At 36.8% G+C, this 13,931-nt stretch overlaps 1 protein-coding gene across 1 annotated transcript in view; it reads left to right on the forward strand.

Annotated features, from left to right (window-relative positions):
• CFAP58 (cilia and flagella associated protein 58) overlaps positions 1-13,931 on the forward strand; it is a 61,663-nt gene that overhangs the window by 15,679 nt on the left and 32,053 nt on the right. Inside the window, exons 7-11 of the mRNA XM_071749348.1 lie at positions 872-1,031; positions 2,650-2,732; positions 3,819-4,010; positions 8,362-8,523; positions 11,323-11,469. Of these exons, the coding sequence (XP_071605449.1) occupies positions 872-1,031; positions 2,650-2,732; positions 3,819-4,010; positions 8,362-8,523; positions 11,323-11,469 (744 nt within the window). The remainder of the gene's footprint in view (positions 1-871; positions 1,032-2,649; positions 2,733-3,818; positions 4,011-8,361; positions 8,524-11,322; positions 11,470-13,931) is intronic.

Below are 13,931 nucleotides of genomic sequence, written 5' to 3' on the forward strand. Positions count from 1 at the left end.
AAACTTCTAAGAGCTCCAGTCAAGATCTGAGATGCTCTCTTTGTAGCATTGTGTTTGCAGCTTCTTCCTGCAGTGTGTTGAGTGCCTCCACTGTAGTGTTGGGCAACTCAAACTGTGAGAGTAATCATAAATAAAGTATTCATAAATCTCTTCAAGATTATTGCCAGTAAGAATTTAGGAGATTCACATCCTTCCAGAGGATACTCACATGGCACTATTCACCATCTTACAGAACCAGTATCTGAGGCTGTAAGTGAAACACTGCAGTCTGTGATGTCTGTAAAACATAACAGTGGCACTGAATTATATGGGAGGAGTTATATTTACTTCTTAAAAGGAGACAGAGAAATTTCTGTTGCTATTGATTGTGTTTCCAGGTAAATAGTTTCTTAATTTTGGTGCAGTGTTTTGATTGATTATTTCCTCCTTTGACTGTATAGCAAATGAGACAAACTACATTTTGCTTCTTCTTTAAAGCCATAAACTATAAAAGAGATGGGGATAACAGATTCTTGCTATTTGGAACATTCAATCAGACCACACTAAAGCTAACTTCCTCATCACAGTCAGTGTCCCTAATACTTCAAAGGCAATTAGGGCTGCCTGTTTAATCTGTAGGACTAATTGGGTAGTGCTGTGTGAGGTTTGCAGCTGGGGATTTTTTATTGATCATCTTCAACCCTAAAGCAGAAGATTTGCCTATCATTTTCCTTGCCCTAGCTGGCTTTGTTTAAATTAGTTTTAATATTGTTCAATTAGCTAATTATCTGCTCTCAGGTTACTCACAGCACTTATATTTCATGGAATAAGTGAGAGATATTTTCTTTCTGTTGATACTTTCCCCCCTCTTTTCCTTGTTGCTGTTCTGTAGGTCAAAAATGATGAATTGACTCAGTTGCACCTTGAGATGTCAAAGCTGAGCAAATTAAGGGATGTTCTCCACAATAAGCTGCGTGCTGCAGAGGAACAAAAAGTTGATGCAGAACATGAGAGAAACACCCTAAAAAATGAAATATCTGGAATGGAGAGAGGTAGGTGCCTAAATGATAAATGGATTTGTCTTCTGATCCATAAGGAAAAATCTCCTTTTGTGTGGAGTATGAGATTGTATAAACAGCAACATTTTAAACACCTTGTAGAGTTACAGAATTTTCATAATGTAGCATCTGTGAAGTGAAAATACAACTGACACAACTGAACTTTGTGGTATGCTAATTTGTGCCATGTCACATATTGTTCTCCCCACTGCACCTTCATTGCTCCTGCTCTGACTTGGGAGGTGGAAGCAAACTCAGAGCTTACTGAAGTCAGACATGGTCAGGACACACTTTTTTCTTCTGCTTTGATTCTTCTGAATACGTACAGCCTGGGAACAAATATGTGCAAGAAAGCTGATAAACAGCTATTTTAGATGTAGGACTTCAGTTGTTCAGTGTGGATTCTAAAGCTGTCCTAAGTACTGACTTTGACTTGCTACCAGATCTGGAAAACTTTAAGATGGAACTTTCAATGCTTTTGCCAAATGGAAAATTTGGAAGAAAATTCCTTGGGTCTAATAAAACATTTTTTTATTTAAAAAAAAACAACTTTTTTTTTGTATTTGTCAGCATTTTAAAACAATATTTAAACCAATGCAAATAAATTTTAAATGAGATGCCTTTGAAATAAAAATAGACACATTTTCAAAGTGATTTTTCAGGAAAAACACTTTTATGGTTGTGGGTTTTTTTCTAAAATAATATTATGAAGTTGGCAAAATAGTTGACCTTCTGAGACTTCACTTTTGAAGGCTAAAAAAACCCCTTTGCTATAAATGTAATTAGTTCAAACTGATATATACTGGCATAAATGCCTCTCTGGTCTCACTTTTTTCTAACTTGTGTCCTGAAGAGACTGTATATATGAGATGTGAGTCCTTCCCTGCCTTTATGGAAAGCTGTGTTTAATTTTCATGCATCCCTGTGAGGGTGGAATAACTTTCAAGTTTCTGTTTTGCTATTACTGCTTAAGGTCATGCTCAGTACTGAAAAGGAGAGAGGTACTTAGGAAATTCAAATCTCTGCTGGAGTGCTTGGTAATGGCTACTGGTAATGTACCTTTTCCTAATATTTGACACTTCTTAGCCCTCCAGTGTACTGCATTTCTGGAGCTGCAGTGTTAGTGTAGCAGGTTTACAATAATTTTAAAATGTAGTGAAAGCACGTCTCCAGTTTTTAAGTTTTAACTCTACTGAAGCCACCAGAATTTCACTGCTTCAAAAGAGAACTGGATTTCACACAGAGAAATGAGAATAATTCTGAAAGTCCCTGTTTTTTAAAATACCTTGATTTTCAGATGTTCACATTGAAGCTTCTTAGGAGACTCAGATTTTCAGAGTGCTGCAACATTTCTGAAAAGACAACTTCTTTGTGGTATCTTTGTTTGAACACCCAAATATAAGAAGTCCTTATGCCTTTAATTACTGTGCCCAAGTTTTTCTAAGTACCCAGGTAAGTATTAATATCATCAGTTGATACCTGAGGTTATAAAAGCTCAGCTAATTGAACTGATCATGTAAGGCTTTTCAGAAGCTTCACTAAGTTGTTTCTGTGTTTGTAACAGCTGCACAGTTTGAACCCAGGATTTATTATCTTTCCTCCTCTTTTCTAGAGTTGGAAGCTGCCAAAAAGCAGGCAGAGATTGACAAGAAAGCTATAGATGAGCTTGTGAGGGAAAGGGATATGCTAAGCAAGGTGAGATTGCATTGGTAATGCTGTTAAGTCTCACACCTCAAGAACGAAATGTCTGTAGTTTAAACACATCAACAGAGAAATGTTGTAGAATAAATAATGTTAAGTCAAGCATTCATGTGTCCTTAAGAAGTTCACATTGCTTCTTTTCTGTGCATTAAGATAGCATGAGATAGAAATCTTTTGTGTTTATGGGTACTAATGCTAAGTTTTAACACACCAGGGAGTTAAAAAATGCTACACGTGTTAACCTTTATTGCAAAGCTGTTATTTGATATCCGAAGAGTTGATTACATCTGAGCTTTTACACTCAGTAGCCTATGAAGTTTAATATTAATCTAGGCAAATTAAGTCTTTGGTAGCAGAAGAACAAACAATAATGTTGATGCCTCATGTAGCAGCCTGGCAGGCTGTGTTAATACTAATCTTCACTTTTAGATCCATTTCTCATACTGATCATTTCCCATCAGCCCAAGGATCTTGTATTGCAGGAAAGCATCTCGTGTTTATGGACTTTCCTGAAATGTAATCAAGCAAATTCAGTGCTAAAAGATGATTTCTGATGTGCCTTACTTGTTACAGGTTCACTGTCCTGTATCTTGACTTCAGCTGAGGCTCAGATTTGGCACGTAGCAAACACCTGGTTTTGTATAAGGAAAAAAATTCCAAAGTGGGACCAGAGGGCTGGCTTTGTAGAGAGGATATCTTGGCGTTTTCTGCTTAATCTTTATGCATAACTTTATGCCAAGCTTGGTTAATTTGCAGTTTGAACTTGCTATTTAGGACATAGGAAGGAAGGATATTTGGCTTTCTTATTTATTTTACTGGCTACTGGCATGCTTTACAACCTAAATGCCTTTAAGCTGGAAAAGTTTTTGCAGTCATTAGTTAGATCCACCAAGCAGGCCTATATTTTTTATTTTTATTTTTTAATTGGATTTGAGGTTCAAGTATTTTAGCTGAATGAATTGGATAAGGAACAAGAACATTGGGAAGTCTATAATCCACTTAGACAATGGTATGTTTTTGTCATAGTGGTGGCAGTGTTGCCTTTTGAGCTCCAAAATTGTTCTTTCGTCCTCCCTGTAGAACTTGAACAAAGCTACCAGTGCCACTCAGAAGCAGATAAATTTGGTGAAGCTTCATGAACAGTCGAAGAAGAAATTGGAAGTAGAAATCCAAAATTATAAGAATGAAGCTCAGAAACAAAGGAAGATTATTTACCAGTTGGAGAAGGAGAGAGATAGTTTCATCAATGAAACCAGTGAGCTCAAACAGAAGGTAAGAACAGCTTGTTCTGCAAGTGGCTCTTTCCAGTCTTGCTCTCAAAAGTGTAAAGGTTATACATTAATTTCCTGATGTGCCAACGGAAGGAAGCAAAGATCAGTGTTCTTTACACAATTTACAAAAATTTCTTCTTGTCAGTGCTTATTGCCTGCTACTGTTTCAAGTCTTTCTAGGGGAAGCCTCATCAGTGGGTGTGTGTTCTATGAGAGGCTTGAAGTACAGCCATATATTTCTGTAAGGCAGTGATCATTTGGGAAATTAAACCAGGGCTAGAGTTCAGACTAAAACCTCTGACTTCTTATATCCAAGTCCCACAATAAAAACTCTTGTATGCAGTTTAAAATTACTGTTTGATTGTCTGTCTTATCTGCAAAAGACCTTATCTTGCATACTACTGGTGTCCTCAAACTGAGGTCAGTGAGAGCTGGCAGTGCTTGACATCTTTGTAAGATGTAACATTTTGAAGGATTACTTCAAGTATGTGAAAATGTCTGAACATGTTCAAGCTAATCCATAAAACAGAAGTTTTCCAAGAACAGCTGCAGAGAAACAATGCATAAAATTTGTGTTGCCTGCTGCCCATTACTCTGTACCACTGTATTTCTGAAGCTATACTCAGGAACATGGTTGTAACGTGTTTCATTAATTGCCAAAAATCACACTGAGTGGCCCCCCAAGAAGCTCATTGATTTATTAATATTAACCTTTAAGCTGTTGGAACCGACAAGTTACGTGCTATCTTTTAAATTTAAAGTTATCCTTTTCAATTCTGTATTACCAAGGGGCTTTTAAATAATTTTTGAAAGGTATATGCTCCTTTGTCTGGAATACCTTTTGTCATTTCCTTGGAATAATGTTCCATGAAAGTGAGATTTGTCTTTGTTGCAAAGTCATATTTTGCATCTTTCCCTCATAGTGCATTCTAACAGTATAGATATGAGTTACAAACATTGTAAAGTAGGGGCAGGGAGTAATTCATAACAGTCAGAACTACAAGGCTCTTGCTTTCAGTTCTGATTAGTGTTGCTCACAATATTTTCAGGGTGAAAATGACAAATGCTCGCTTCATTGCTTTTTCTTTTTTTTCCTCTGCCATTTTGGGTGCAAATTTTCTCTCACTTCTTGTAAGACAGAGAGCCTCAGTAAATGGGCTATGACACTTGGGCTGCTTGTATAATGATGCCTGAATTGTGACTGCAAGTTTCCAAAGGACTTGCACACTTCCATGGTTCACTAAAGGGGCAATTCCTGACTCAGCTTGCAGGTGAAGAGGAGCAGGAGCAGTCCTGACCACAGGAATATGGGAGATAATAGTCTTGCCTCTGCAGAGATTGTCTTGCCTACATGAGATTACTCATTATTTGGAAGGATAAGGCAGAGCAAAACAGGGCAGAAGAAGGACATAGGATTAGGATTATTATATACACTAGGAAGTATTTAGGTTCACTGTTTGACCTGTGCAGATGGGTAATGGGAGAAACTGCAGCAAAACTATGGGAGCCATTTCACAGCTGGTGGGGAATGAGCAGTAATCATATGGCCAGTCAGTGCTCTTCTGTCACCTTTTGCCATCAAGCCAGCTCTGAAGGAGCTTACTGCACACCTTCTGGATTGTATAAGAGCTGGTAAAGAGCCAAATCCATCTAACTCCAAAGATTTCTTGGAACTCCTGCAAGGCAGACAGAGCCATGCTGGCACTGGAAAGCTGTCTGGTTGTTTAGAGCAGGAAAAAATCTCTAGAGCTGCAGAATTCCTCTTTCAAAATAACAATAATTTACTCCTGAGTATCTGGTGAATAGAGTCAGCAAAGTTATATGCACAACAGTAAAATATTTTAGTGGTGAGAAGTCATGCTAGACTTGATTTTCTAATGATAGGCCTGGCCAACTCTTCAGTTGTACCATTTTTAAGCCAGTGTCACTTGTTGAATAGTCTTCCTTCTAGATTAGACATCACAAATAAGAAAAAAGTCTGGTTCTCTGCTCTTTGTTGTGTAGCCTGTATTACTGAGCTAAAAATGTTAGTAGAATATTTCTTTTTTAAACTGAAAGATTAGGAAATGTAGTTTTTCTGTGGGAGGTATAAGCTGCTGAAATGAAACTGTGAAGTATACTAATCAGTCTCACCTAGCGTTCTCTGTGGTTTATATATTTATTTTTTTTTTCTTAAAAAAAAAAAAAAAAAAAAAAAAAAAAAAAAAAAAAAAAGCCATCTACAATGTTAAGTGTACAGTTCAAAAGCATATCCAGGAAAATTAAAATATATATTTCCTTTTTAAAATTCACATATTGTTTTGGAAATCCTAGTGCTCAGCAGACATATGATTAGAAGTCTGGCAGAGTGACTAAATCAAGATAAATAAGGAAAGTACCATCACTGTTCTTCAGTAGGTTCACTGAACTAAACAGGTAACCAACAGCAGATAATAGTTAAGTCTACAAATAAACCAACTCTTGGCAGTACAGAAAAAAATTATTAATATCTACAACTTTCTGTTTAGTTTTGGCCCTTCATTGACAAATCTGGGAAATACAGCATCCTATCAACTGAATCAGAATGGAGGATGCCCTGCATGCCACAGGGCTCTGTTGGGAAACATTGCATCTTTTCTGTATTTATAAGAAATGTAAGACCAAGAATTATTTGGTCTTAATCATTCCTGAAAAGCAGAGTCAGCATCCAGTCTATGATCACAACTTGGAAAACAGTCTGCAAGCTTATTGCACTTATATCAAAACCAAATAAAAGACTTAAAATTCATTGGCCTACTTGCAATGGCCTATGATCACCATGGTGCAGATTGAAATCATGCTTTTTGACTACTTCTCCTTTCTATTACTATTGGTATGTTGTTTTAACAGAAGAGGAAAAGGCATGAGTAGGTTATAAACTGGGACTGTGTTTTTGTATTGCATTGTAAGCAGTTTCTGGGATCCTCTGCAGTCAGCTACAAATGTGCTGGAATTGTATTCCTGCTGCTGTAATAAAATTTTCTAAATTTAGCTATCCCCCTATCTTCAAAGCTGGTTGGAGGTACCTGATAGGATGATCAGTTAATTAAATTCCTGCCTTGTAGTTAAACCTCACAAGACTTTACTGTTAAGCAAAGGACAACTTTGTCAACTGCAAACTTTGCAGATATTGACTATTTGCTGTAAATTTAAAAAAATTATTCTTCTGCTTTGACATATGAACATAAATCTTGGCTCAAACTCCTGCCTTCCAAAATAAGAGTCAGGAGAACTAGGTATAAAACACAATTGTAACTTAATTTATCTTCTGTTTTTTGTCCATGAGATTCCTCAACTATTTCTTCAATTCTTAATCTTTTTCCCAACTTTAATGGTGGCATTGTCTTCTTCCCCATAGAGGGAACCTGTGAAACTATATTTCTGATGTGTGCACTCCTTACTTTGTATTTCTTTTGATCTTCTTTCTTTGTAATGTTAGGCTCCATTTGAATACTGCTTATTCAGTCTCCAACTTTGTACAGCGAGAGGAAGGTTCTTACATTTAGAAAAATCAAATAGGAAACCCTTTATAATGATGAGCAACTATTTATAGTTTTGCTTCTTTGTTGTCGTAATTCTTATGTAACTATTTAATAAAGGTCTCTATAAAATTTTATACTTTCATTTATTGATACTGCATGTGATCACCTTGCTGCAGTTTACGGTACTCTATCCTCTTTTCCAAATCTTCACATCATTATTTTAAATCCTTCACAGAAGCAACTAATGGTGATTACCTGCTTATTTAGATCAAGTGTAAGCTACATTAACTGAATTTCTTCTTATTATAATTATTTATCAACAATTTGTTATCATCAACACTTTTCTTCATGTGTGTATTAAAAACAAGTTGGGTTGTTAGAATTTAAGAATACATGCAGGGCTTCTTGGGCAATCGTGTGGTTTTATTAATTTTATCATACATCTGACATTTTTTATCATATTCTGACATCCAGAACAATGTCCTAAGTCTAGCTTAGCTCTATAAATAGCCTAAGGCTAATCTTGATGAAAGCTGTTCAATTTGTTTTATTGAATCTGCTCAGGGGCAATATTTTTAGTAGCTTGTTTTTAAATTAAAAAACTGTATATCTTTTAAGTTTTAGTCTTGAACAAAACCTAGGTATCAGATTAAAATAAAATTTTCTTCCACATAAGCAATCCATAAAGGTTGAACTTGTACCTGTATGGAAGTTATTTTTTTAACTGTAGCTAAAACTCCTTATCACAAGGATTTGAACTTGTCACCTTAGTAGAAAGTCACAAGCTCTTCCCAATCATTATAATCTTGTGAGGATGTTTTAATCATCTTAACTTCCTTCTTTCTGCTCCAGGTCCTCCAGCACCTGAAAGATATTGAAATACGGGAATTGCAGATCTGTGACTATGAGAAGAAAATAGAAGAGTCTCTGATGAAATTAAAGCAGCAACAAAACTACTGTGAAGTTCTGAGAGCAGAGAGGAACCTGTACAGTAAAAATTTGATCGAAGCTAAGGTAGAAGGATATATTTTTCCTTGTGCTTCTCTCTCTGCTCTGGTATTTTTCTTAAAGAGTTTTAATTTGTTAAAAGAAAAACTCACTGGGTAAATGGCAGGAGTGGTTTCTCATTCCTGTATGTTTTGAGTAAATACGTATTTTAGGTCCCTGACAGTTTATCTGGACATGAAATAGGAGTTCACAGTCATCATGTGATAATATCCTTACTTCAAACTACACATAAAGCTACGGAAATATAAAATCCTATCAGAGAAGAAACTTTGTCTTTTCCAACCTGGCACCACTCCGTTCTATCCCATAGAAGTTATCTGCATATATGGGAAATAGGCTATAATGGGAACAAGATCGAGTGCTTGGCCCCAGATTCGTGTGAACATTGTTGTAAATCATGATTAGAGAAGCAGAGGGCAAACTTTCCCAGCTGAAGAGGAATTTTTTGACAGAACTCAACGCTTCCACCTCATTTTTTCCTTTCATGCAGTGTCATTTTTCCTCTCTCTTCACATCTCTTCCTTGGGGATCTCACTAATGAGACTAGAGGAAGAGAACAGATCACATAAGAATACATTCTGTTATTCTGATGTAATGATCTAAAATACAACAGAAATAATTTTGCAATTGGCAGAGATTAGGACCTTGGATGGCTGTGATTTACAGCCTTGGCTTATTTCAGAATACTGATTTCTAACATGTATTACATTTATGCATTATATCTATGTATTATATCTAACATCAAATGTATTGTAGATTACAAAATTATACTCTGGTTTGAATAGATGTTTTGCTCAAGAAGCAGGCAGAGTGGATAGACAGGCAGAGTTCCTTTAACATCTGTGTGCAGAACTTGATTAGAAGTGAACCATTTTGCCACTTAAGTGGTGTACTTTACTTGCCCTTAGTCTGCCTCTTATCTGTGGATGTGGTGTTTGGATTCTGCCACTCCCAAACAATCTCTCGGGAGAAAAAATAAGAGAGTTGTTTTAAAAATTATGATAAATTCTTTTTCCCTTTGGAGAACAAAGCAAATTTGTACAAGCTTGTTCTAACTAAAGCTAAATGTAAGTATTTTTGATTGTTTGGTATGGAAACATCCCCTGTTGCCTCCCTTGCTAGTGGTCTCCAGAATACAATAATCTTCAGCTCAATAAAATCTTCTCGAAAAGATAGTTGGCAGGCTGTTAATATGAGATAAATATCTGATGCTTTCATCCTTGAGGCTTCTTTTGGTGTTAGGAGCTCATTTATTTAAGCAAATTGATTAAGAACATGTTTGCAAAAATTGTGTATTCTTACTGTTCTTCACTAAATACAGAATTAAGACTGTATTTGGTTATATGTCTGGGCACCAGATTTTAAGTCTCATCTTTAACATTGTTGAGGAGATTTATAGGCTGTTAGCCAAGACAACTTGTCATGTAATTTTTGCATTCATGGGAGAGACTGAACATGCAGACAGGTAGGCCCAGTGGCATATTGCTACATTTATGTCTCTTTCATTGAATTTGCTATATAGGGATCAACTAATTGTGGAATCTGAATTTTGTTTTCAAGGATGTCCAGCTACTGATAAGTACTTCCTCAGTACTGTTTGTGAAGTCTGCCCTGACTCAAGATCTTGCTTAACTATGTTAGGCATTTTGTGCAAGAAAACATTACTGATCTGTCAAGTAAAGCTACACTTATGGTGGTCAGTGCTGAAGGAATTCTAAGTTACCCCGGTTTTGTACTGAAAAAGAATGAATTCCCATGAAAGGTCTTCTTTGTGAGGTGACAGCCTCTGGCAGTATTTTACATATGATGTAAAAATACCTTAATTTGATTCAAAGTGTGTCTATCTCAGCATTGAATGTGTCAGCTCCCGTTTCATGTCACAAAGTGTTGTCCCAGCCATCAGGTTGAAACAGTTTTGTACAAGCAGGCACCCCTGTGCTTGGAGTAGTAGTCCTAGTGACCTGATCTCTCTGCAGTGCTGCCAGGCTTTTTGCTCTCTATGTTGAGCTCAAAATATCTGCTAAAAATGTCTCAAAATATCTGCTATATTTAAGCATTGGAATGGGCTGCCCTGGGAAGTGGTGGATTCTCCATCCCTGGAGATATTTAAAAAGAGACTGGATGTGGCACTCAGTGCCATGGGCTGGGAACTGCAGCGGGAGTGGATCAAGGGTTGGACTTGATGATCTCTGAGGTCCCTTCCAACCCAGCCAATTCTATGATTCTATGATTCTAAATACTCCCATACCAGGGATTTCCCAGTCTGAGCACACTTTTTCCCCCCTTGCACTTAGCACAAGGGCAAAATGGAGATAAACATTTCCTATAGTCCCTTACAGGCATATAGGTGTCTTACTCGGGTGGGTTCATTTGCACAAAACTGGCTTCTCTTGAAACATTTGTGCACAACTGCATACAAACTTATAAAAAACCCACATTTTAGAAGCATGAAATCAGATGGATAGGATAGAATCTTATTAATTTGGATTGAGCGCTAGGTCTTATTGTGTGTGTCCAGCACTTGACATTAAATGGCTTATTATACTCATAATTGAAGATCATTATTTTTGTCAATGTGTCTTTTAAAGGCTTTTTATTGCAATGTCATGCTAGCATAAACAAAAAATTGCCATGTAACGAAATAGTTGTGTTTTGTTTGATTAAAAAGCAGTATCTTGTGTTACATACAACATATGTCCTCTTGAGCACTGTGGCTGCATTTTCCAACATAGAAAGAGCCTGAACACCCAAGCACAAACTTACTCATTTTTCATCCCTCTGTGATCACAATTCTTGTTCTGTTAGGATGAAATAGCAGAAACTAAGAAGAGACTGAAAATGGTGACACATCAGGTGGATCAGCTGAAAGAGGAGATCTCAGAGAAGGAAGCAGCCCTTGCGGAAGCACATCTCCAGCATCAGCAGACAGAGAAGGAGAAGGATTCGTTGAAAGTAAGGGCCTTTGCATGTAACTTTCTTACACAGGATGGATTCTGTAGTTTTACAGATTTTATCATGTTCCTGGTATGTGGTAGTTGCTTTGCTGTATTTTAATAAGTTATTCTGTAATTGAGGCACAAGACCTCAGTAACCCGTAGAGGTATTACACAAATCTTCATATCTGAAAAATTTAATCTCTGCCTATATTTATAATCAGAAAGGTTCAGGGTTGTCTGTTGAAAGCTTTAAATCTCTTGGTAACTGAACATTTTTAAGTAAGTCGCATTTTGCTTGCAGAAATGGGGACATTGGGGAGACCCTAATTCTAGCAAACTTTTTAGTATAGACCCTTACAAATAATTCAAGTTTTCCTTTTTAAAAACTTTTTTCTCTCTACTATTTTTAAGCACAAACTGCATTATTCCATGATTCTATGACAATTCATCATCTTGTACTTCTGTGTGACCAGCATGCATTAGACTTCTGGGAATTAGGAAGTGCTTTTTAATAGCTGTGCATGCACAGAGTTATTTTAATCTTGTAGTATAAAGCAGCAAGAATCTGTTTTAAATAAAAGGAAATCTGACCTTGTAGATCTGATTCTTCTGAGCACTGACCACAGCCCATGCTTAGATAAGCTATTAGATTTGTGGTGATATCTCAACCCAATTTGCTGCATTGAAAAGATTCAAGGAGCTAGTGTCAACAGTAGCTTATTTTTTCTCTTTACTTAGCACTGGAAAAAACCCAAGACCAGAAAACAAACAACACCCCCCCCCCAAAACCAGAAGTCCCCTGCTACTTGCCTCAGTGTTTTCTTTTGCCAGTTGATTGCCATCCTGCAACTCCCTGAGTTTTGAGTGCCTCTCAGCACATTACAGTTATGACAGGATGCCAATAGAGCTTTGTAAAAAGGTGATGAATTTGTATTCGTGTACCTGATCTGTCTCAGTTGTTCTATCAGTGGTGGTGAAGTGAAACAGCATCTTATTTCCTGCTTGCAGCTTTCTGCTGTAACAGATTCTGTCTTGCCACCTCAGAACTGTCTGCCATCCCTTTGACAAACATGACTGCTACATGGTTTGCCCACTCAATTATTCACTAGCAGTATGTCCATGCACTGACATCATATTCCTGACTAGCTTCAGGGCATTTTGGTCTTCTACCCAAGCGTTTCTGCTGACTACTAAAACAGAGGAGAATTCAAAGAAGGGGCTGATTGATACAGGCACAAAAGAGCCCAATTATTTGTGTAGCGAGCTGGCTTCAATTTGTCCTGCTTGTGCTGATGTAAAGGAAGCAAGCTGTTCCTGGGAAATCAGTTTCATTAATGTGCAAAGGCATGGAGGACTCAGATTCATAGGAATGAGATTAAACAGTCATAGGATTTATGCTTGCTATAGCTGGCATAAAGGCCTTAAAAGTATAATAATGATAAATGAAACAGAGGAAGCCTGATCCAAGCTCCATGAAAGCCAGTACAATGCAATCTTTTCATTTCAGTTGGCCTTCGTACAGGCTTGTGATGAGACTGGTTTGACAAAGGCTCTGAATGTTGAAAAATATATATCTGAAAGCTGTAAAGAACTATTGTCTTCCAGGCTTGAGCTGCTGTCAAGTATTTTTGTAGATGTTCATGCGTGTCTTTTTTTTTTTTTTTTTTTTTTTTTTAAGCATTCTCCAGAAGTCTGGGTGCAAAATGTCTGACTTCTTTTTATTTCAGCATTCTGTGTCCAGCCACAGTTACACCTTTTACAAAATTGACATTTCCTCCTATCGCTAGAATGAATAAAAAAACCTCTTCACTTACCTTAATGTTTCAGAATCTGCACAGGAATTTGATTTTAATTTAGTCTGAGATGTTGGCATAGGTTCTATATAAATTTTTCTTTCTTGCTGACTGTTATTCTATTCTTACAAACTCTTTGAACTAACTTCAAATGAGCTGTACTGATTTATAGCAGTTTCAGAGCTGGCCATTTTTCTGCTTGCACAGTGACTATGTATTAATTTCTTTTTCTCTTACCTAATGTACACAGACCCTCATACTGTAGTTTTTAGCATATTTAATCTCATTCAAAGTCCTGTTAGAATGTGGGGCCTTTGTGTGGTTTAAAGTATTTATGTTCTTTGCTATAAAAGGCAGTTCATATTTATTTGAATGTAGTGCATTTCAGTGAGAAAATTAGTTTATATAAATGTTTGCTGCCACCATCTACTATCACTTCTTGTTTACAACTCATTTTTTCTGACATAAGGAGAACATACAATTTTGATATATTAAAAAAAATGTTATCCAGCAATGCCAAGCACGTGAGCAGTTATACATTTGTAGGCAGCTTTTGCATAGCATTGATTGCATTGCAGTATGAAGTGGCTTGCATTTTTATTTGGCTGATGGACTCTGAGGAACATCCAACACTGGGTAAGAAGGATAGAAGAGTGTTGAGAATATAGGCAAATGAGAATTTTAT

The sequence above is a fragment of the Heliangelus exortis genome, chromosome 7, assembly GCF_036169615.1.
Source record: "Heliangelus exortis chromosome 7, bHelExo1.hap1, whole genome shotgun sequence".
Lineage (NCBI taxonomy): Eukaryota > Metazoa > Chordata > Aves > Apodiformes > Trochilidae > Heliangelus > Heliangelus exortis.